Source organism: Oryza glaberrima, chromosome 8, assembly GCF_000147395.1.
Source record: "Oryza glaberrima chromosome 8, OglaRS2, whole genome shotgun sequence".
In the NCBI taxonomy this organism is placed as follows: domain Eukaryota; kingdom Viridiplantae; phylum Streptophyta; class Magnoliopsida; order Poales; family Poaceae; genus Oryza; species Oryza glaberrima.
In genome coordinates, this window is record NC_068333.1 from 17,097,578 (window position 1) to 17,122,888 (window position 25,311).

Here is a 25,311-nt window from a genome sequence, read left to right on the forward strand (position 1 = left end):
GTGTACGCATGACCTTTGTTTAGTTTGATGCGTTGTTTGGAAGTTTGAAGCTCACTTGGCGGCACGAATTGGAGGCCATACTTTTGAGTGAATTTCACAAACTGTAAATATGTTGTCAAAACTATAGCTTTGCTGTAAATTTTAGCTGAATATTTTACAAAGCTGCAATGATACCAAACCATATTTGTGACTCCAAATTTTATTCTCCACGTGAGTTTGACAAGTGAGCTCAACTTGCGACAATCCAGGTATTGCACGTGTACTTGACAGGTGGATCTGATCTATTAGTTCAATAAAGTTTGTAATTCTTTAATAAAATCATTAGCTATTGTCGTAGTTTTGCGAAATTCTCATTTGAAATTGTAGCAAAGTGATAGCTTCGATATAGGCTGTGTTTAATTCACGCCAAAATTAGAAGTTTGGTTGAAATTGAAACGATGTGACGGAAAAGATGGAAGTTTGTGTGTAGGAAAGTTTTGATGTGATGGAAAATTTGAAAGTTTGAAGAAAAAGTTTGGAACTAAACTCGGCCATAATAGTTGAAGCAAAGGGCAACACTGCAAAGCGAAATTCTCAGCTATTTTGTTGGACTTGGCACAAGCAGAGAATGTGTCCACGCTCATTTCAGCTAAATCTAAACCCTTGGCACAAGTAGACTCAGTATTGACAGGCATACAACTATACATTATACAAGTATGTCACAAGCTTATGTTCTTGCAATTTCGTTTGAGTACACGAAAAAAGGGAAATGTTACGAAGGTTTGAATTTTAAACCCTTTTACATCAGGGAGCTTTAGTTCAGCTCCTTTGAGAATCCCAATGTAGAAGGCTTTTCTGAAGAGGCTGAAAGCCCAGTTGCTCACAAAACATGGTCTGAACTGTACATATGTTTCAATGGGATCGAGATCTGGTGCAGTTTTTATTACGACTGCAACTTTAGCAGTTGCGGTGCAGCTGATAGATCAAAAACCAACGGCTCTGATGGGAAGAAAATACTATTCATCGTTGTTGTGCAACAGGATGGCAGAGCAAATCCGACTGCTGAAGTTGCAGTTGTTACTACTACAACACCGGATTTCAATTCGTTTCAATGTAGGGCGGTTTATACTCCCTCCATTTCAAAATGTTTGACACCGTTGACTTTTTAGTACGTGTTTGACCATTCGTCTTATTCAAAAAATTAAGTAATTATTTATTCTTTTCATATCATTTGATTCATTGTTAAATATACTTTCATGTACATATATAGTTTTACATATTTCACAAATTTTTTTGAATAAGACGAACGGTCAAACATGTGCTAAAAAGTCAACGGTGTCAAATATTTTGAAACGGAGGAGTATGTGTTAGTAAAATCATTGAGATCAAGGTGCATAGAATTACTCACTGAAATTGAGGCCCATCAGACTTTGAAGACGAATTGCCTCCCTAGCTTGGATCCAGCAAAATGCTGGCCAACAAAATTAATGGTATGAGGCAAGAGGTTCAGGATGCTTTGGACACTGCTAATTATGATAAGTTGTTGGTACAACCAGCCTACAGGTACTTCCTTTATATTGTACAGAAAGAAGGCAGCGATAATTGGCCGCCAAATGTTGGCAAGTCAAGCCTCCTGAATGCTTGGAGTAAGGTATGTGCTTAGATATCCCTCTTATCTCTTTTGCATATTTAACCTGCACATGTTTTCGAGCCATCTCTTTTAATTTTATCATGCTCCTGAAACTTGTACTATATATACTTGGAATGCCATAGGTAGTTGGATTTCTCTTGGATGGCATCCATAATAATTGATATTGGAATTTAAATGATTAGCTTGCAGAGTGAAAGAGCTGGCATCCATAAAAGTTACTGAAATAGGTGGAACCACAAGGGATGTAGTAGAAGCAAATGTCTCCAATTCATGGCAAACCCCATTACCCTTCTAGATACTGCTGGTATAGGAGAAACTTATGACATCATGGAAAGAGTTGGTGAGATATTGTTATCTTAGAAATTAGAATATGCATGTTCAATGCTGCATACTTGCATAAGAAGTTATGGTCTTCTCCTGACATATCTCTTTAATTCTGCTCTTACATAAGCTTGCAATGATCAGAATTAAGCTGCTGCACTGGGAGCTGATCATCTGATCATCATGACAATAAGTGTAGTTGATGAGTGGACTGAAGATGATACTAAACTTATTGAGCATGTGTTGATCAGTAAGTCACATTCGATATCATTTTATTGCCAGTTTCCTGACTTGTTCAGGATTGCTGCCTAGCTAGCTGGCTTTGGTTTAAGTTTTACCTTCCTGGTTCGGTAGTCCAGACATTTACAGAACTACTACTATCTGAGATCTTTTGTTTGTCTCCATTAAACAATACTATGTTGTGACTATTCTATTTTTGTTTCTTTTGGAAATTAGAAATCCTCAGGTTCCGAGTGCCAATGGTCCTTGTAATCAACAAGGTATAGAGTGTGCACTATTTGTTTCAGGAGAACAGTTTGAACAATTCCGTAGAGTTTCCAGAAAACATGTACCTTCAGATTGTGCATCAGCAAGTTGGACAGTTGTCCTATTTCCATGCAATCAGAACAAATCTCCTATGTGTACTAATTTGCTACGTACCATCTCATTCTAGCATGGTGAAAATAAGTCTTGGCCCATGGGCTTTCAACCATAAGCTCCGGGCCATGGTTTAGGGTGTCCAGGGGCTGGGTCCGCCCATGTTCTGATGTATATGTTTCATGGACAACAGGTCAACTATTTGCATGAAGATTAATGTTGGTGCAGCTGTTTCTCGATAAAGCAACAAAGGAGCTGTTGGAGCTATTTGTCGTGACACATCTGGTAAATTTGTGGCAGCTAGTGCTATGGTTTGGGAAGGGATGTCTGATCCAACTACACTAGAAGCTCTTGCTTGTAATGAAGGACTTGCTATCGCCATGGACTGCAACATCCTAAAGGTCTGTATTGCTTCGGACTGTCAAGAAGTTATCATGGGTATTGCGACAATACCAAAATGCAGGTGTTTGGTAGTCCTTAATGACATCAACATAAGAAGCCATCACTTTGTTAGAGCAGAATTTCGTCATGAAAGTTGGGATCTAAATGTAGATGCTCATAAATTGGCTAAGTTTGTATATACATTGAGTGAGGGGCGTCATGCGTGGCTGCTAAACCCTCCAGGTTTTATTGAGACGCATGTAAATCTGACTTCTCATGAATGAAATTACCGACTTTCTTCTAAAAAAAAACTATTTTCATCTCTTAATGATAGGTCAATATAAAATATCAATCTACAAAGTGCAAACATGATTCAAATTCAACCTGCACTCAAATTTATTATTTTTGTTTCTACTTGCGCAGGTAACTTGTTGATTTTGTTTATTTTTACTTATTGGTTAAATTTGAATTTGTATGTTTGTGAAATAAAATATTTCATATAGATTTATCATGCCTTTTTTTTAAAAGAAAAGAAAGAGAGGATATGAATGCAAATCCACTTCGACGGAAAATGCACAAGTACTATGTATAGAATTTTCATGCCTAATTGTCTGAGTTGAAAATGTAGGCCCCCATCGTTTACTCTATTCAGCATCAGTTAATGCCAAAATTTAAATTTTAAAACTTAACTTTGAAGTTTATTTTACAGTTTTTTCACGAAAGGTTATTTTTAAGTATTGACATTTAAGTCGCTAAGAGAACACACACACACACATATATATATATATATATATATATATACCTAATAAAAAATACGTAAGGCTTCCGGTTCTTCTTTTCGTCCGTCTCCCTGTTGCCAAAATACGTTTTAATCCGCTTAATAGTCGGTCGGAAATTTTCCAATCTACTCCAAAACCTTGCTTAATATGATATGTATTACTCATGTAACCAGCAATCACAAGTAGCAGCTTGCCCATTTGGTTAGTGGAGAAAATATTCAACCTGCCCACCAGGGTTCGATTCCCCTCATCTCTCCGTTTTTATACACGGCTATATTGCTCGGAATAAGTCTACTATGCCTCCCACATCTCATTACTTCACCTTTCCTAGGTTATATTGCTCGGAATAAGTCTACTATGCTCCCACATCTCATTACTTCACCTTTCCTAGGCTATATTGCTCGGAATAAGTCTACTATGCCTCCCATATCTCAAATCTTTGCTCGGAATAAGTCTACTATGCCTCCCATATCTCAAATCATTGCTCGGAATAAGTCTACTGTGCCTCCCACTTTTAAATTTGAAAATTAAACATAATTATATTTTTCTTTTCATCATCTGCAAGACACGACATATTAGAGTCCGCGCCATCTATTTGCACCTCTTTCTTCAACAGATAGTGATAAATCTTATAATGAACCAGTTTTTAATTTGAAAATTAAACATAATTATTTTTTTTTCTTTTCATCATCTGCAAAACACGACATATTAGAGTCCGCACTATCTATCGTCCACGCATGAGCCGTGAAAATGATTCGTCTCCACGCAAGTCCGTGTTCGATTTTAGAAATTATATCAAGCGCTTGCCATGCATCTGATGGCTGAAAAATCAGAAGTTTTTGCACCTCTTTCTTCAACAGATTTTTAGTGATTCTGAAATCTTATAATGAACCATTTTTTAATTTTAAAATTAAACATATTTTTTTCTTTTCGTCATCTGCAAAACACGACGTATTAGAGTCCGCACCATCTATCGTCCACGCATGAGCCGTGAAAACGATTCATCTCCACGCAAGTCCATGTTTGATTTTAGAAATAATTATATTAGGCGCTTGCCATACAAGAGTTGATAGAGAGTGCATGTTATGAAAATACGAGTATATCAATATACAATAGTGTTTCTTATCAGTCCTGATTATCATTAACCCAATGAATAATTTATCTATTTTGGAACATTATTATATACATGTTAACGGTGTATTTATAGCATTTAACCTTTTATTATACCCGTAGCGAAGCACGGGCATTTTGCTTGCTAGTGTGTGTGTGTGTGTGTGTGTGTGTGTGTGTATATATATATATATATATATATATATATATATATATATATATATATATATATATATATATATATATATATATATATATATATATATATATACTTCTATCTACTATCTACTATCTACTTCTACAACTACTTAAAAAGTAAAACTTGTTTCCGTCGTCCGGATGACTGTAAAAAAACGCGCGAAAAAAAAGGCGAGAAAAAGACTTCTGTCGAAAAAAAAAAGTCCGACTCCCATTATAAAAATAAAAACTTGAGAAAAAGGACTTCTCGTCCGTAATAAAAAAATTGAAAAAAAGTCCGACTCAGGCTAAGTTCGATCGGTAGTTTTGAAAACAGATTTTTAAGGCACGTCACGATAAACCTCATTAGCACTCATTAGCACATACATGACTACTTACTTGAAAAATTAAAGATTTTTCCGTCGTGCATGATAAAACATATAAAAAGGCGAAAAAACATATAAAAAGAAAAAAAAAGGAAAGTCCGAGTCATCAATGACGCGGAGAAAAAAACCTCCGTCCGTGATAAAAAAAAGGGCGAATTTTTTTTGTTCTTCACGGAGAATCTAAAATAATCATCCAATCGGACAATTACACAGGTCGAGAATCCTAGAAAAAGGAAAAAAAAGAGAGGAAAAAAATCACACAGATGAGCAAGCTTGCCGTCAAATCCGGTTGTTCCGAGCTGGTCGCCATCGCCGCCGACCGCGCTCCTATCGTGGCCTCGCCCGCTGGGCACGACCACACTCGGCACATCCCAACCCGCGCTGGCACCCCCTCCCTCTACCTGGTGCCCCGCCCTCCAGCGCTCTCCTCTTGCTTGGAGTCAGAGGAGAGAAAGAGAGACGGATAGCCATCGTCGAGGTCTCCGCGCCGTAGGCTCGTAGCCCCGCCATTGAGGCCGACGGGGAGAGGGGAAGGGGAAGGACGGTCGTCGCCGTCGTCGTCGTCGCCGTCATACCCTTGCTGTCGCGACACGGCGTCGAGCACTTGCTGACGCGTGCCATGCCGGCGAGACTGGAAGGAGAGGGGGAGAAGGAACGTCCCCGCCGGTGGGGTAAGGAGGAGTGTCGCCGCTGATGGGGGAGGGGAAGGGGAGCGGCGCCGCCAACACCGTCATTTGAGAGAGAGAGAAGGGGGGAGGGGAAATGATTTACGATTAGGGTTAGGGCTGCCGACGTTTTATATATGTTCGGATCAATCGGGACTGTCCATCAGATCGGACGGCTATGGCTTCTCCCACTCGGGCTGCCGTTCTCAGGCCGCCACACAATTGGGCCAGATGTACACTCCGCACGGATAAGTTTAGTTTTGGTCCCTCCGGTTGTCCTAGATACTTACTAAACCAAGGCCGAAATCAGTTTTAAGCCATTTAAAATTGATGCTAAATTATGATCAATTATTTAATAACTTAGTAGATTATTTTTAGATAAATGAAACCAACAAAATGTTTATCTAGAAAGTATTAATTATATGATACTGTATTTGACCAACGTTAATATGGTTTTATGTCAAAATAATTATTATTTCCTTAAATATTAAATTATTTCTAGAATTCGAACATATTCCACTAAAGATTTTATTTCGATACTACAAATTGTGTGTTTCTTTCCCATTGCTGATGCCTTTTTACCTTTTTCCTTTTGTAGCACTAAAAAAACTGAAAACATACTATAGTAGAGTGCAACAAAGTAACGAAACGTTTAACCTCTCTTACTAAATCCCGTTGCAACGTACGGGCATATTTGCTAGTGTGTGTATATACACACACACTTTACCTATGTATTTGGCCAATTCGAGGATAATTGTATATAAAAATGGATACACAATAAATATAAACAATATGAGCTTTTTTCAAAAACCGACCTTAGCTCAGTTGGTAGAGCGGAGGACTGTAGTAGTTGCAGATTAATCCTTAGGTCGCTGGTTCGAATCCGGCAGGTCGGATTCTTTCTTTTTTATTTTTTTCCTCATGATTTTTCACTCTCATAGTCTCATTTTCTTCTCCCTCAGCTCTCTAGTCTCTCTCTCTCTCTCTCTCTCTCTTCTCTATAATAATCTCCCATATGTTCTCTGTACTTGCTTACCAACTCACCAACTCATCTTTTCAATAGTGTTTAGTGTCTATTTGGTTTGAAACCAAATTTTAGCATACCTAAGAAAATAGGCTATTTCAATAGTGAAATTATTTTGACTTCAATCCAAACACAACTTTACCTTACCAAAATTAGCAATACCAAAATTTACCAAAATTTAGCATTGACAAAATTTAGTAAGGCCTTTTTAGACCACAAACCAAACCAACCCTATGTGACCATATCACCATGTGCCTAGTACCTCCCTAAACCATATGAATTATCTTGGAATCCACGCTAATCAGTACAACATCTAGCTAACATAAGAGCAAGTTCAATAGTGTAGCCAACTACTAGCTTCAAATCATCTATAGCCAATTTAATAGCTCATTCATACAATAGTTACATACTACACTATTAATACCTGGTCCCACCTGTCATATACACACTATGTCTTGGAGTCCGTGCTACAACTGGCTACAAATCTGTAGCCCGCTGCTCTTCTCTCTCCTTATTTATCTTCTTAAAATATGTTTACAGCTGGCTTATAGCCTGCTATTGTACCTGCTCTAAACCAACCACGAACTCTCCCTATATCTACTGCACCGATTCAACAAAAGTGTTTAATCAGTTGCAAACTACTCCCTCCGTTTCACAATGTAAGACTTTCTAGCATTGCCCATATATATATATATATATATATTAATGTTAATACCTAAGTAATTAAAAAAGTTTCATACTCATTTGAATTGGGTATATACTCAATTTCAACAATGGTGCCCGGGCACCATGGAGCACCAAACAAATTTACTACTTTACTAACTAGTTCAAAGCAAGTTTGAACTGGATTTGAACTTGTTTTTGTTAGATTTTGATTCTAGGTATATAGCATCCATACATATAATTAGTTAGGTATGTAATCATGGATTGTGAAATAAAGTTAAATTTGAGTTGTTTTGTTGATAGGTATAGGTATGAATCAAATTATTATAACTAGGTATATACTCACAATTTGAAAATTTTGAAAAATTTGAGTGATTTTGTGCATTTGATACCATGGTGCCCGGGCACCATGGTGCCCCATATGAGTGTCCTATATATATATGTATGTATGTATGTACGTACGTACGTATGTATGTTAATAAATCTAAACACATGCATATGTCTAGATTTATTAATATCTAAATGAATGTGGATAATGCTAGAAAGTTTTATATTGTGAAACGGAGGAAGTACATGAAACTCCTGCCATACTCTTCAGGTGTGCACGGCCTAACGCAAATTTCTTCCTGATCACCTCCACAAATGACCAAAATTCTGTGTACTTTTCTTTTTTCTTCCCTTGAGAAAAAAGATAAGTTCTGTGTACACAAGGCAAAGCGACATCCCGGTCGAGATCGACAGGTCGGTTCGGCCTCTGCCCGGAGGCAAACGCCGTGTGCAGAAATTAATAGTCCGAAGCACGGAGAGCTACAGCATATGCAGGTGCAGGGTGCCAAGGAAAGAAAAAGAACGGTGAATCCTTGTTGCCGCGTGCAGCCGTCGGCTTCACTGCTCTCACTAACTTCCAGCCACTTCCTCCTGTCTTCATGCGTGAGAATGGCATTGGCTCCTTTTCTTCTCCTGAGATGGCGCTCTCCATGACTAATGGGCTATTCAGATTGTGATAAATCTTATCAAATTTTATCGATACTTAAATTTTGGTAAGTTGGTAAAAATTCCTTGATTTCATTGCCTACTCATATACCCTGCATCCATACAGCTTTCTACAGAATTCTATAGGGATCTATGAGATCGAGTATGAAATTCAGTTACCAATTTTAGCATGAATCCTTGTGTATTTAACAAAGTTTAGTAAAGATCTAAATATATGCAATTTGTAGCAATTTTACTTTAAAAAGGGTATGGTTTGAAATGACATTGATCTGAACAACCTCTTAACTTTCACTCTCCTCGTCTACAAATATAATTATTTTTAGATTGTTTTGATGAAGTTATACATAAAATATTTTAATGTTCCTCGTTTAATGGGAGATGGTTGAAAATAGAAAGGGATTGAGGATAAAATAAGAAGAAATTTGAATAAACGATGTTCGATGAAACGAGTAATAGTATAGGAATCTTTATAGTTGACAAGGAATTTCATAGACAGAGCGTATCGTCAGGAAAAACGGTACACTTTGAAGCATGCAAAGGGCATAGGAGCAGTAACTTCACTTCTCAATCATGTTGATTGGTCTCTATAACAATAACGGTTCCAAGAGATAAATGTAAAAAGGATTGACGCAGACGAAATCAATTAGTGGTAGAGCCAATGATACCATCGAGCATAAAACATCTTATATAGTAAAAACAACAGGCTTTCTTGCACGAGAATACGCCATATCATCATAAATTTATTAGCCGTTAGATAAAGGGTTTAGATAAACAATGACCATTGGATCAAACAGGTACATGTATTAAAAAAACCACAAATGGACTAAACATATGGAAATTTCCGGAGGCTTCTGTACCTCCTTCTAAACACATGATAAAAAAGAGATGGGATAAAGAGAGAAGAAATATGAGGCTTCTAGTCTTATAAACATATAGTACAACTTACTTTTAATTTGTAGTTGGCTAAGGAAATCGGTATTTCGTAAAAAAAAAACTTATTATATCAAACATTTTTAAAAGCTTATCTAAACTAATAGACCATATAGGAAAGTTCTTAAACAAAATCAAAAATCAAAAGTAGTTAAATGTATAGTTGGCTAGGGAAATCAATACTTTGTAAAAAAATTAACTTATTATATGAAAACCTTTTTAAAAGCTTACCTAAACTAATGGACCATATAGAAAAGGTTCTGTTTTTAAACATGATTAAAATTCGCGCAAAGCGTGACTACGTGGCTAATAAAAATGATTTCCTTAATTATTGACAAGTTTTCTAGGGGTTTCTAGTCGTGAAGGATAATTTACATCAACAACGAGCCGAGGTGACCATCCGACTAATTAACCCGAGGAACTAGCTCAAGTAGCTAGCTAGTTAACCCTGCGCCATATACGTCAATATCAAATTAAATTGCGCTTACAACATACTCCCTCCATCACAAAATTCCATCACAAAATTAAAGAAACAACCTAGAATAAAATGTGAGATATCCTAAAACAACGAATGGAGTAGAGTAGGAGTAAGAGATATTTCATATTTAAATTTTTTCAAATAAGTTGTTCCTGTGCATGTACTCTCCGTCCTCTAATATAAGGGATTTTGACATTTTTCTTGTACTGTTTCACCATTTGTCTTATTCAAAAAAATTTGAAATTATTATTTATTTTATTTGTGACTTACTTTATTATCCAAAGTACTTTAAGCACAACTTTTCGGTTTTATATTTGTATAAATTTTTTGAATAAGACGAATGGTCAAACAGTGCAAGCAAAATGTCAAAATCCTTTATATTAGAGTACAAAGGGAGTAAGACTTAATGGAAAGGTAAATTAAATGTTTATTGGTTGCATGTTTGTAGATACTCTTGATTTTTATTACATGCAAGATAAGTTAATTTCTTTTTGATCTTGATGGTAAAAATAATAGGAGTAACTTTGATGGTAAAAATAATAGGAGTAACTTTTATGAAAGGAGCGATGACAAAAGTAACTGGAGTAACTTATATGAAAGGAGCAAGTATTTCAGTTAAGTACAGGTTCAACCTTGCATTAATTAGCCACATGATTTCATAGCCTCATGTATTGGATTAATTACTACATTATAAACCACTGTCTTACACCCAAAGCATGCACTTGCACTAGTATAATGCACGTAGCATATGATGGAGGCAAAGCTAGGCTAAGCTAGCCTAAGGGTTAATTCTCCATTTGGGCAGCTTTCAGTGACCTGGCTGACAGGCAATAATCGGAATAATCAAACCCCTAATGATGATGATACCCTCTTCCTGCTCCCCATCACCCCTGCATCAGCTGTACACCCATCCGTGCGTTTGCTGTGGGTACTCTTAAACTAAACAATAATAAATTCAGGTTTGAGTCGAGCTCACATCGGTCAGTCACTTGTTCCAAGCAGAATGGTCCAAACTACTACATCATGATGCCACTCAGGAATCAGGATACATTTATATATATATACTTTCAGATGTAATCAAGAGGTAAAAGAAGATTAACATGCATTATAACCTGCTGCACTTCCAAGTTACAAATGCCACTTTGGAATGCAAACCTAATATTCACCAGACTATGAAAGCTCCAACCATTAAAAACATCAAACATTATACTACCTCCATCCTAAAATATAGAAACCTCTGATGGAATATATCATACCAGTATGTATCTGGATGAAGGGATGACTATATTTTCTTAGAGGTATCAGTAGGGAGCAACCAGTTTGCTGACTCAGATAGGTCCCGATTGATGAGTAGATAGATAGGTTGATGTGCTATGCATATGGAACTATGCTCCTATTATTGTGAGGATATGAAATTGTACCGCACATATGAGACGATTATAACATGCATATTGTATCCCCTTTTGTTTTAAGTAAAAAGTCCAAATTGCCTCTAAACTATTGCAGTCATTGGAATTACCCCTTGCACTTCAATACTGAACATTTCACACCCTCAACTATTAAAACTAGGGATGGCAATTTTACCTATGGGTCCGAGTATCTGTGGATACCCGACCCGATGGGCACGGGCGTGGGTGTGACTTTTTACCCATGGGCACGCCCGCCCGAGACCCGAAGACGTTATGGGTAATAGGCGGGTTTCATTTTTTACCCGTGAGTAACCCATGCCCGACCCGATACATATGTATTAGCTAATTTTGACTCATTTCTTAATTCTTATACCATTTCTCTCGGTTCATTTTTGATGCTAACTGATACTAAGTTGTGATGTAATTCAAATTATTGTTGATAACCGATAATTTGGTAAATTATTGATTTTATTTCTCTTTATTAAATTACATATCTTTCAAGTTATTATTCAAGTGAGATCCATTGGGTACCCGCCGGATATACCCGCGCCCGCTGGGCATGGGTACGGGCACGGAGTTTTGCCCGCTAACTCCAGTGGGTAGGGTTTGGGCGGGCAATGTCGAGCATCGGGTCGGGCATGGTTTTGCTCTACCCGTGCCCGACCCGACCCATTGCCATCCCTACTTAAAACTAGACATACAACCCCCGAATATTGTTTCGAGCGATTTAGGTTTTGAATTGCACACATGGCAGTCCAGAATGGCAAAAATATCCTCGTAGAAAATAAAATTGAGACTTCCGTCTTCTCAAATCTCAAGCTGGAGATTTCCAAGGCATCGTCAACGCTCTATGGTGATTTTGGCGCTGTCGGTGGGGAATTGTCACGCCCGGAAGTTTCCCCCTTTTTCTTGCTTTAAAATTTGTTAAATAAATCGTTCGAAGAAAATGGTTTGAATTAACCTTGAGCTAATTCCCTAATTAATAAATGCAATTAATAATCGGAAATAGCGTGGTGGAATTTTTCTTGAGTTCCCCATGCCCTAATGCATTAACAGGATTTTTAGTCAAATTTTCAGAGCCTTAAAAATAATTTTAACCAAATAAAAATGAGCAAGCGCAATATTTTAAATCCCAGGAAATCAATTTCCTCTTTCTTCCTTTTTTTTTCTTCTCTTTTTCCTCCTTTTCCTCTTGGTGGGCCGTCGGCCCACCTTTCTCCTCCCGTGCGCCCCTTTGCTGGGCCGGCCCGCTCCCCCTTCCTCCCAAAGTCCTCCCTCCCTCCCTCTCTCCTTCGGGCGCCGATAGGTGGGGCCCACCTGTCGGTCGTCCCTAACCTCCCGCCGCCCACTTCGCCCCCAAGCCGGCAACCGCTGCTGCCGCCCCACCTCTTTCGCTCCTCCCGCGCCCACGCCGCGCCGCTCCCGCGTCCTCCCCACATCGCCGTGCCTCTCCTCGCGTCTCCCGGCCCGCGCGTGCGCTCGCAAGGGGTGGGATTCGAATTTGAATCCCCCCCATTCTCTCTCTCTCCTCCCCACGTCGCCGGCGAAATCGGAGGCTTTCCCAGCCACGTCCGCTTCCCCCTCCACCTATAAATTGCTCCCCCGAGCCTCCTCTTCAACCTTTCCGCTCTCGCCGCCCCCTCCCGTGCCTCCTACCGAGCCCGCGCCGCTTGCAGCTAGCGCCGCCGCTTGCCGCCGCCTCTGGCCGCACGCCGCCGTCGCTAGAGCCGTCGCCTCGCCGCGCAATCACCGCCGCTAGCTTCGCCGCCGCGAGAGCTACCTTGGCCGCCGCTCGCTTTCCGTTCGCCGCCGCCGTACCGCTCTCCCCACGCGCCGCGGCCTTCTACCGCCTCCGGCCGCGCGCCACCGCCGCTAAAGCCGCCGCCGTGCCGTGAAACCGTCGCCGTCGCGCTCGCCAGTGTCGCCCGTACCTCGGTCGCCACTCGGTTGCCAGAACCCGATTCCCTCGCATCGCCGGTGAGGACCCCTTCTCTCCCCCTCCTTTCCTTCCCCTTCCCGCGAGCGCCGAGCCACGCCGCCGTTCCGGCCGTGCGTCGCCGCCTTCGCGCCAGCCGCCGCCGCCTCGCCGTCCGCCGGTCGTCGTCGGATGCCGCGCGCCGCGCGCCGCCGCCCTGCCATGGTCGGCCGGCTTGAGCCGTGCCGAACCACCATCCACTCCCCCTCCCGCCTTGTGCCGCTGCCCGGTGGGCCCACCAGCCGGTGGACCACCCCCTCCCTTTTAGCCGCTGCCAGTGGGGCCCGCGTGCCGGCGCCCCTCCTTCTCTCTTGAGCCACTGACGTGCGGGGCCCACCTGTCGGCGCCCCCTCCCCTTGCTGACGTCAGCCCTGGGCTTTATTGCGCAATAAATAATTAAGGACTTTTTTTATTAGTAAAAACACAGTTTATCTTCTAAAATTCATAAGTAATTCATCCGAGCTCCGTTTAAGTCCATTCAAGTCTCAGTAAATTCATAAAAATCCCTAGAATCCATTAAAAATGGTTTTGTTCTCTGTTTCAGTAGTCTTATAGCATGTTTTGCTTGTGTGCTTTGTTTGTCGCATAGGTTTCGATCGTTTCGTCGATCCGCGGTTCCTCGAAGACGTTGCTGTGGTCTCATCAGTGCGAGAGCAAGGCAAGTCATGCATTACAATTGATTATATTGTACCCAATTTATAAATATCCCGCATTTCTATCAAATGTTGCATTCTTTTACAATGTCATGTGGGATGGGTCCTATTACTCAGCCATATATTGTTTACCATATGCCATTGATAACTTGGGTATCAAAATGATTAGATGTTGGTTTAGGAAATGCTTAGCCATGCTTAGTTCAACTAGTACACAAATGGGGATCACATTATTACATAGACTTTGGCTATTAGCATAGCTTGGTGCCACCGCAATGGTGTTAGTTAATTAAAATACACTGAATGGTGGGCTGTGGGTGCATGGTTTTGCTGGTCGCACCCATGGCAATTAAGACCGGTTTACGGGAAACCCTGGGAGACTTACCGTGCTTACCACAAGCGGGAGTGGGTAACTGCTTGATCTGAGGTATAGCTCGACCCTTTCCTAGGCACCGGTGGCGAGGGTGGGCGTGATAGAGTTGGTTCGGCCGGGGTGTCCGGTTGTCCAGCTGCCGGATTCACCGCGGCGCAAGAGGGGACCGCCCACTGCCTTTTGAGGGGTGGGGGTGAAACCCTAGCGTGGTGTGGATGGTTAGGGCAGGGTTATGCGGAGGGTCTTGTCATGATTTCCCCCTTTGCAGTATCATGGTGATACTTCGGGGCATGGTGACATGTGTGGAATCGTGTCTTGTGGGTACAGTTGTACACCTCTGGCTAGAGTAAAACTATTCGAATAGCCGTGCCCGCGGTTATGAGCGATCAACCAGATTCACCGTGATTAGTCTCACCCCTAGTTTAGTTTAATGAACTGGTGTAGTTCAGGTGGTTGGTTGGGCCTGTTGCAACGTGGTGTAGCGTTGGACAATGATTGGTTAATATTGTTTAATTACTACAATTGTTTTGCTGTTTTCAACTTCTGCTTTTAAATGCCTGCTTTATTGCAAATGAACCCCTAGCCTCCTTTGGTTATATCCTGCATCATACCTCCTCTTCCGGTATGACTTGCTGAGTACAGTGGGTAGTACTCAGTCTTTCTCTCTTTTCCCCCCACACCAGAGCTGAAGATCTTCCTAGTGGGAGCTGTCTTATCGAAGTTGGTTTCGTCTCTGCCGTCAAGGGATGCCTGTGGAGTGGAGTCGCCCCGCTGCTGAAGTCAAGCTTCCCGGTTTAGCTTGCTTTTATCTTTTCCGCTGCATTTGTAATCTTTTCTATTTTTGTAAGATGTGGATCTGTATGTCAACAATTGTCGTTTGTGTACCCTGGCTGGTCCTGGACAGGGATTTAATGCACATTCATCTTAGAAATTCTGGTTCGTGAATTTCTGGGCGTGACAGGAATGAAAGAGCATATATGGCCCTAATGAGTTTTGGTTAATTTGAGTGTTTAAGGGACTAATTCGATGAAGAATTGATAAAGATGAAAAAGAAGAATATGCAATACAATAAGGTTGCGATCCAAGACTACAAGTGATGGAAGATGGCAAGATGCGGTGAAGGGTTGGCAATACTTGGCTACATGACGGACCATGCATGGGAGAAGGGCAAGCGAAGGCTTGGCGCTGAAGGACCCAACACAGTGGTGAAGGAGCAAGTACTTGACCGAATATCAATGAACCGATCCAGGCCATAGGATATCACAACTTACTGAGGATCAACCCTTGGTGAAGAAGCACAAGATGAAATGTTGAAAGATCAATAGGATATGATTTGTTGATGAACATCAAGCCAAATTTTATATTAGCATTATTCAAGGCAAAGAAAGCCAATGGTGTAAAGGTATTCGTATTAATATAGCTTTTCTATTTGCTCTTGAGTTGGTAGGAAAGCCTTACTATTAAGGGAAATGTTGCGTTGATATCGAAGGATGAGTTTGGTGCTCAAAATCTTTGTTGAAGTGATTCTCACTCTTGGCTTTGTGGCGACAATAGTCGATGGTAGGGGATGGACGCTGAGGTAGCAAAGTGATGGGGAGGACTGGCAGTGGACATGGTGGATCCGTCAGCCTCTTTCCCCTCCAGTGCACGGATCCGACGGTGGTGATGAAGGGAAGGTAGAGCCAGCGGCCTCTCCTCCTGCGATAACGACGGCGATGGGTGGATCCGGCGGTGGGTAGGGCCGGCAGTAGATGGATGCTCCCGGTCTAGGGTTTCGTTTTTTTTGTTTTGAATTTTGTTTTTGGCCAGAAATGATTTTCACAATCGAAACACATAACGCTTTACATGTGAAAATCCCGTTTTTGCATATAGTTGAACTAGCCGCATGGGAAAATAACTATTTTTCAGACACCTAGACTGCATGCTGTTGCTACACCCGCATATAAAAATACAATCTAGCCGTATGCAAAAAAAAAAAAAGTGTTTCGGTAGTAGTGCATAAAGGTATGACAAACCACAATAGAATTACTCAACAGAATCATAGTTAGACTTAGCACCGCTCACAAAATAGGCATACGTATCATGCAAAACAGAAACCAAATCTTAAACATTCGCAGCATATATCGACACATTTCACCATGATCTCACACCTAAGCTAGCTAGACACGTATCAAGCTTTTGTGCATATATATGGTATCATGGATCAGCCACAATATATGCTCGTAGTATTCAGCAAACCCAGCCAACTTGGCCCAGTGAAGTCTCCATCTCGCTTTCTGCTGCCACCATCTTGGAACAAACCTACACAGTGCTACCAGACGAGCTAGACAGCCCCAGCTTGCGCGTCACAACAAGCAACCTCGAACACATCTTCGCAAGCATCTTTGCAACAAGTTGCAAACGCCGGGGAAAAAGTTATCCATTTCACTCGCGAAATCGACTGCCTGACACTGTGCCACAGAATAAGAATACAAGAACAGTAATTTCAAAAAAAAAAAAGAATACAACAACAGTTTCATCTCTCTTTTATAGTACTCCAAAAATATATATATATTTTTAACTTCAACACGGACTTCGACTTGCTAATTTAATCATCAATATCTATAAAAGTAAGATGTTTTAAATAAGAAGAGTTGCATATTGCGATAGTTTGTAAATCTAGTAACATCAATTTTTACATGATTGATCTTTTTTTTTATTAATAGTCAAAGTTAAAAATGTTTGACTTGGTATTATTCTAAAAATATTTATATTTTAAAACGGATGGAGTAGTACACTGCATACTACGTACAAATGTTGAGAGCGATGAATAGGAGGGGTTGGAAGTGTTGTGTACGTGGTGGACAAGTGGACGGTGCAAGAGAGAGGAGAGCAGTAGCGGCGGTTGGACGTTAGTGTGGAGCCATTCCATGGGGAGGACCACCGGTGACAATGCAAGATTCAGAATTGGGTGTGAGAGAAGTGCTACTAGCTCTCTTCGGGTTAACAATACTTACCGTTTTGATAAGAACATGGTTTTAAAAAACAATTTTAACTACTGTTTTTTATTATAATATATATAGAAATATCAATAAATATATGACTTTATTGAAATGCTAATCTATATATATGTGGTTTCCATATTTCTACAATGAATATTGTAAATGTTATTTATAGTCAAATTTTTTAAGGTTTGATGATGGATTTGTCCAAAACGACAAGTATTATTAACTTAGAGGGAGAATAATTTCAATATTCATAATTATGATTTTTTTTAGAAAATTATTAAATTAGTAGCAGAGATACTGATGTTGTATATCGTGCTTATTTTATGGACACGGAGGTGCCAGCAGACGTATATATTCTTGACTATTTATTTTGCATGATAGAAATAAGATGGCATGCCTTTAACTATTTACCCTTTTATTTTCATGCTTGTGGTGTTAACTGTGCTGCAATGGACCGCGCACAACCTAGAAAAGGAATCGTTTGATAGTCCATTGAAAGGTATGTGCAGTTATGCCCTTAATTTCTTTTGTTGCAATTCATTGCGGATGTTGCTGCTGGCATGGCTGTCAAGATGTTGAGGCCGAAAAGGACCTCGCAGATCTCAACATATCATCATGTGTTTCTGTGGGTGCCTGGCATAGAGTACGCGAAGAAGCTGGTTGGTTATCGTGGTGGTGGTCCTAGCGTTTCCCTCATTAGCCATTGGGCCAGAGATTATGAAAAATCAATGGATGAAAACAACCACACATAACATGTTACCTTGTGTGACTTGAGCCATGGCCTTCAGTTTCGAGACACAAGTTAATCATTAATTTACATGGCCTTATAATTGCATCATGTGTACTCTCTGTTTTATAGAAATAATCTGATCTTTGAACATTATGCAAATCAAAGTACATACTGAGAAATAAGTGGGAGAGTTGTACACAATGGCAGATCCAAGATTCAAAAATTAGGAGGGTTAAACATACTTGAACGAGCTTCAACACCCTCCAAGCTCTCATCTCGGGGTGGGCATTCCGTGTGACCAAAAATTTCGCTCTCGGTATTTGGTCTTTAAAAAGTGTTCACCGAATTTTAATGCAAAAATATCAGGACCGACAAATTCGGTCTCAGTCTCGGTCCTAACCAAAATTCAAAAACATTTTCTTATATGCAAAGAAAATAATGGAAATTTTCAACGCAATAATCACAAAAAGAATTCGTAAACACGTATGAGTAAAGACTCTTATTAGGTTGCATTCCTAGAAGAAGTAGGGATATGAAAATTAGATTTTAATCCTATTGAATTTAGTGGATTGTAGGTTGCATTTAGACTATTTTGTTAATTTGGTCTTTTTGTTCTATTCGATTAATCAAGAAAACTAACCGAATTGACCGAACAAAATTTGGTTTTTCACTGCCTAGGATCGAATTTCCCGGTCTCGGTCTTTTTAGTTCGGTCTTTTTCTGCTCACCCCTGCTCTCATCCATGATGAGAGAAAATATGGTGCTCCATAAGTCCGAGGGTAGGGCCTTATGGGGAAAAATGAGTTAGGCCATGTTTAGTTCCCAGGCAAAAATCTTACACCCTGTCACATCAAATGTTTTGAAACATGTATGGAGTATTAAACATAGACAAAAAAAAACTAATTACACAGTTTGCATGTAAATTACAAAACAAATTTTTAAGCCTAATTAGTCCAAGATTTAAAAATATGATGCTACAGTAAACATTTGCTAATGACAGATTAATTAGGCTTAATAAATTCGTCTCACAGTTTACATGTGGAATCTAATTTGTTTTGTTATTAGTCTATGTTTAATACTTTAAATGTGTGTCCGTATATCCGATGTGACACGCCAAAACATTACACCCCTGAATCTGAATACCCCCCTAGACTTTTCATATGGCATATATAGGTCTATACCTAGAAACAAAACCTATTGTACATGTCCTTGTAAAAGTATCACTTCACAATAACTATTCAATTTTGAGTAAAGCCTGGTTAACTCAATATGAACAAGTAAATCTCTATACAGGGGCGGAGCTAGTATATGTTAGGGGGGGTGCCTAAGAACCCGGTCAAGAAAATTTTTTAGCTATACTTCATCTATTTTCACCATGTATGCACCCCTCAATACAAACTTAGACACCCGCATCAGCTTAAACTCGATCTAAAGTAGAGTAAATTAAGTAAGTGGCACTACCCTCTATTTCGCTCTAGCTCCGCCCCAATCTCTATATATGGAGCGCATCTTAATATTACTCAATAGAAATTACTGGAGAGAGTAATCCATAATATATATCAAATTTATCTGGGGGAAGGGTACTATGTTTTGTGAGCATGGATCAAACATATATTTTTGGGATTAAGCCTCATTATATTTGCTGACTAAGCTGATATTATCCTTCATATATCTCTAGCATCAGGCTATATCTCTATTGAATAACATCAACAGTATTTTTCAGCGTCAACAGAGCAGCTACGAAATCAGCATCGGTCACAGAGGATGGTTAGCCTTACTAATCAATCATCAAAGAAGGGGCTCTCCTGTTTGCCAAAAAGGGCAGGACGAAGGAAGAGGAGTTGCCACGTCGGCATCGCGACGACCCGAGACACTCAGCGGGGGGTCACGCCACGTAAGCCGGTGGCGGTTTCTACGCTCCACGTCACTCCCGGTGACACGTGGGCCCCACCGGTCCACGATGTCGGCAACTGCTGCTGACGTGGACTCAGCTTGGCGCGTTGTTGTTGGAGGAGACACAGGCTGGTCCACGAGAGGTGCCCTGTGGCCAATGCCCGGAGAGAAAAAGAAATAAAAAGGAAAATTCATGGAATGGCAATAATTTGCGCTAGTGTCGACATTGTGTCGACATTTCTCTCCTGGGTGCCGTATTTGCACAGTAATTTTGAGGTGTGCCCCTGAGTGGATGGTTTGTCTCCTAACAGTAGACTAGAATCCAGAGTTGTTGGAGTTGATCGACACCCCTGGAAATGTCCTGACAGTATTGACGAAGTGGAGTCCTGAGTGTGTATGACTTTGTTCATTAGGAATCAAATCCTTGGTTATGTGTATTTTTCTACTGGTGAAGAGGCTGAATCATTATCTTAAGTATTGACAGGTTTAAGATTTATATTTGAATTTATTGACGTTTAGGAATTAATGGAAGATAATAATAAGTAACCAAAATATTTCTCAAAATATGTATATCTCCAAAAATTTAAGACAACTAAAGTACACAGACACCGATTTCGGCACTTAAAAAATAGATACACGCCGGTAACTTGTTACATTTTCGTTTTTGCTAAAAAAAAAGGAGTATCAATATTTTTAGCCTGATTTCAGTCATATTTTTAACCATTGAATGGCCAACTCTCTCTTATTAAGGATGTACAACTAATTGTACCACTCTTGGCCGTTATTTTGTTTTGTTTTCATTGTCCTTTTTACCGGTGAAAGTGCACTGTTTTCTTTTTAATTAAGGAATAAAATTTCTAGTCCCACTTCTATATTGGACAGTTTCTTACTTTAAAGAAAAACATGGTGGCATAAATATGTACGGCCTTACTTGTGATATTGATCAAAGGTTTCTTCTGTAAATATTGGACATTTTCCCCGACCTTGACATATTTCAACTCTGTTATGGACCTTCACCACTTTTCTACCTAGTTATGCGTGCAAGAGATATATTGACTGACATTTTTTATCACTATTTATCTAATGGTAGGCCTACTTTTAATGCATGTTATAACTAGTATGATGTCTACAATAATTAATTTTTGTATACACTCTTAATTTATGGACATGTTATAATTAAATTTGAGTAATTAAATTTGTTATGAAGAAAATTGAAGACACTCCAATGCTCACAGTATATTAAGGTGCAACCTTCATTAGTGTGGCAACTACACTCCCGGACACCTTACCGCACCAATGATCATGGCATGGCAACACACCATATCAGGTGATAGCATAAAAGGTTTTAATTCGAAAGTAAATTATTGGAGGGTTTATTTTCAAAATATAATAGAAATGGTTTAAAAATAAAATAATACTTTTTTCATTTGAATCGAATCATTTTAGGGATTTTTCATGTAATAGCAAATCATTTTAGGAAGAAGGAGATGAGTCCCCCGTTAAATCTTGTTCTGGATCTACCCACGCTCACAATTTAATATATTATTTCATAACTAAGTTTTTCTTGTTTTTTTTTAAGTGGTGGGGGTGGTAGATTTTTAGTGTCACCACCACCGTCGTTGCCTTGTTCCAAAACAGAGTAGACATGTTTGGCTCCTGAACTTTCCGGCCGAGTAGCTGCTCTCTGATGCAGTGGTGCATGGCCATTTGATTTCTCTTGCATTTGGTGTGTAAGTGTAATGGCGCCACGGTTGGCGTGGTGGCTATACCAAGTTGCCGCGCGTGACAACGGTGCCCCCCATGTGGGCAAAACCTCTCAAATTAATCTCTCATGCCATGCGATGATTGGCAATTTGACATGCATAACAATATATGTCCATGTGTATATAAAAAATCCTGGCTTGAGTTCTAATTAAGTTTGCCGTTCTGGCCACAAAATGATTATTCCCCCGGTTGGTTCTGAGTTGCTGACATAATGCATGATTAATTCTTGTACGCACGAGAGATCGCTGATGTAGACCTAGAAGAATTAGAGTAATACACAATTATGAAGCTATAATTAACTTGATTAATTAGCGCTCTGGCCTGTATAATTAACTAACTGCTTATTCTAACTTTAGGACGCCGTCCATCGGCTTCAACCATCCGATCGATCTTAGTATAAATGATTAACGTATGATTTTTTTCCCCAGCTTGTATTAAAATTTTGTTTCTAATTAATATACCATGATATTACAAAAAATAAGTGGTTTTGGACTTGTAGAAATTGTGCTAATTTCATTCCGTTGATCTTTTCTGTCCAAAAAAATCAAATAAAAAGTATTAAAACCTTCACTCATTTAAATTCATCTATTTATGTTAGACGCTTCCAGTAGCATGCATGATGACATAACAATCAAACCACATCGTCGAAATAATTTTATATGATTTGAAATTTGTCTAAGACAGTGTGTAAAGGCGAGAGAATCCTATACTGCATCTTGGCAAGAAGAAATGGACGATTATTGAAGGAAGCGAGTAATAATAATTAAATGGCTGACAAAAATTTCTAAAGGATGGCTCAGTTCATAGATGAAGGATTAAATTCCATTATCGAAAAAAAAAAAAGAGGAAGACGAAATGGAAGGCCGAGATGATCAAAATCCATGGAGGAAGCTAGCATGCGAGTGAAAGATTGGAAGAAGGCGTAATATAAGCATGAGGCGATCATCCGCCATCGATATTACGGAGACGTAAATACAGCAGCTGCACAGTTTGTTCGTCGTCGTCATCGTTGTGTTGGTGCGAGTAGCAATTTTATAGCAGCAGCAGCAGCTATGTCGATGTGGGCGGCCTCGTCAGGCCGCGGCGAGCGTGCCTCCGGCGGGGTTGTCGGAGCCGGCGGCCGTCGGGTCCGGCATGGACGGCGGCGGTTGCGGCGCCGCCGCCGCCGCCGTGGCGATGGCGAGGGCGCGCTTCTCCTTCCACTCCTCGTGCGTGATGTGCTGTTGCCTGCACTCCAGGCTGCAGAACGCCGTGTCGCCCCTGCAGAGACGAACACAAACAAATCGATCGAATCAGCCATGGATCTTTGATCAGGCGAGAGAGATTTTCGATTTTTGATTTCGACGTACTTGTACATGAAGGTGTCGCGGCCGGGGCCGAGGCGGCGGTTGCAGAGGCCACAGGCGCGGAGGAAGGCCGCGGTCTCGACGGCGGAGAAGTCGGCGGAGTTGCGGCGGAGCCCGGCGAGCGCCGGCGCGGCGCGCGCCCGGTACGCGGCGAGCCAGTCCGCCCTCACCCCGGCGCCATCCGCGCCGGCGCCGAACCACCCGTACGACGCCTCCTCCACCGCGGCGTCCTCCTCCTCCACTTCCCCCCCGCCGCTCACCTCCAGCTCCGTCGCCTCGTCGGCCTCCGCCTCCGCCTCCGCCTCATCCGCCACGCGCCCCCCCACCAGCACGTCCACCGGCGGCGCGAACTCCGTCATGCTCGTCGTCCGCCTCATCGGGTTCTTCCTCCCACCCCTCTTCCCCATCATCATCATCTCCCTCTAGATCTATACACACACTATGTACGGCTATGTACTAAGCTACTGGCACGAAACCAGCTATGGCGATCGAGAGGAGAGCACGAGCGCTAGAGGAGGAGGAGGAGGAGGTGTATGGGGGTGGAGGATTCGGGGAGAGGTGGGGGAGGGGAGGAGGAGGAGGAGGAGGTCGAGGTGGCCATGGCGGGAGGAGGAAGAGGAGGAGGAGGATCTGGGTGGGGAGAGGAAGAGGGGGGAGGGGGGGAGGAGTGGAGGGAGATAAAAGAAGGGGGAGGGGGGAATCGGGGCCGTTGAAAGGAATCTCCGAATCCATCGGATCCACGTCACCCACCAACTCCGTGTTTATTATTCCCTGGGCCGCCGCGGGCCGCGGTTTTTTGTTTTTTAGTTGACGCCAAAATGTTTTGGTTTTCCGTGGGAAAAAAAAAACAGTGTCCGTCACTGTTTTTTTTTTTAAAAAAGACAATCAACTAAGGCTGTTTTCAAGGGAGAGGGGATTAAGAAGATACACAAAACGAGATGAGCCATTAGCGCATAATTAATTGAGTATTAACTATTTTAAACTTAAAAAATAGATTAATATGATTTTTAAAGCAACATTCATATATAATTTTTTTTTTGCAAAACACACACCGTTTAGTAGTTTGGGAAGCGTTCGCGCGGAAAATGAAACAATCAAACTAGCTTTGTTCTCCAAGAGAGTGTGATGATTCATTGAATAGAGTAGAATAAATTTATAAGACTATTGCCTAGAAGGTAGTAGCCAGGAAAGAAAATATTCCACCACCACTACAACACACCGACAGCACCTACACACAGCAAGGAGAAAGCTAGCACCGGATCGGTTACCGCTAGACCAACAAGGAAGCTATAGCCGAGATCGCCCAAGCCCAAGCCCCAACAGACGGTCATCGAATTCAACTCTGTCTACGATTTTATGATTGAGGAGGAAAGGGTGAAAGAGAAGATGGAACCACTCTCCCATATAAAGCCCGCCAATATGGCCGACTTACAAAAGCTAGAGCACTGTCACAAGAGGATGAATCTAGAGTGAGCCTGCACCAACTGTTTGAGAGAAGATTTGGCGAGGGGACTTCCTTGACGACGTCTCCAGGTAGAAGAGCAACGATGACACTGCTACCGCCATCCGTCGAGGTCTCAGGGAAAACTAAGACAGGGTTTTCACCCGGCAGCCCCACCAGAGGAAGGGGACGACTCGACAGCGCCCCCAGGAAGGAAGACGATGCCTGAAGCGTTGTCGTAACCGGCCAAGCCCAAGCTAGGTTTTCACCCGCCGTCTACCCCCTACTGATCCACAGCTAACTTCCTGATGCTCCACCACCTGCCAACTTCTGCCGACGCGTGGACACCATTGCGCCGACACCCCTGCTAGCTAGTCTCCCACAGTCACCGGCTACACCTTCACGTCCATGCCGGCCATGGCTTCATGTGCCACGACGACCTTTCGCTGCTGTCGACCACGCCTTCACGCGCCACAACGGTTTCCCGCCGTCACCGGGCGCGCCTCCACACCAGGCTCACATCCACGCACCGTGATAGCCTCCTGCCTTCACCGACCGCACCTCCACGTGCTGCATTGATCTCCGTGCCACCCCACGCCCATCCTG

At 41.4% G+C, this 25,311-nt stretch overlaps 1 protein-coding gene, 1 long non-coding RNA gene and 1 other non-coding gene across 3 annotated transcripts; 2 read left to right on the forward strand and 1 right to left on the reverse strand.

The window, feature by feature from the left end:
• Positions 1 to 6,856: 6,856 nt before the first annotated feature.
• TRNAY-GUA (transfer RNA tyrosine (anticodon GUA)) lies at positions 6,857 to 6,942 on the forward strand. Its single transcript is given in 2 exon segments — positions 6,857 to 6,893; positions 6,907 to 6,942. It is a non-coding gene; the product is annotated as a tRNA-Tyr (tRNA).
• A 15,713-nt stretch (positions 6,943 to 22,655) lies between these two features.
• LOC127781142 (FCS-Like Zinc finger 6-like) lies at positions 22,656 to 23,858 on the reverse strand. Its single transcript, XM_052308053.1, has 2 exons — positions 23,268 to 23,858; positions 22,656 to 23,178 (listed from the first exon to the last, which is right to left on the reverse strand). Exons 1-2 carry the CDS (start codon positions 23,678 to 23,680, stop codon positions 22,992 to 22,994), a joined length of 600 nt encoding a protein of 199 aa, XP_052164013.1. The 5' UTR covers positions 23,681 to 23,858; the 3' UTR covers positions 22,656 to 22,991.
• LOC127781143 (uncharacterized) lies at positions 23,645 to 23,911 on the forward strand. The gene is made up of 2 exons (XR_008018927.1): positions 23,645 to 23,793; positions 23,852 to 23,911. It is a non-coding gene; the product is annotated as an uncharacterized LOC127781143 (long non-coding RNA).
• Positions 23,912 to 25,311: the final 1,400 nt, after the last annotated feature.

Excerpts from the sequence above, each read along its gene's own strand:
- LOC127781142 (XM_052308053.1), bottom strand. The coding sequence starts at position 23,680 with ATGATGATGATGGGGAAGAGGGGTGGGAGGAAGAACCCGATGAGGCGG. Across the intron at positions 23,179-23,267 it reads CGCGACACCTTCATGTACAA|GGGCGACACGGCGTTCTGCA; the intron begins GTACGTCGAAAT and ends TCGTCTCTGCAG.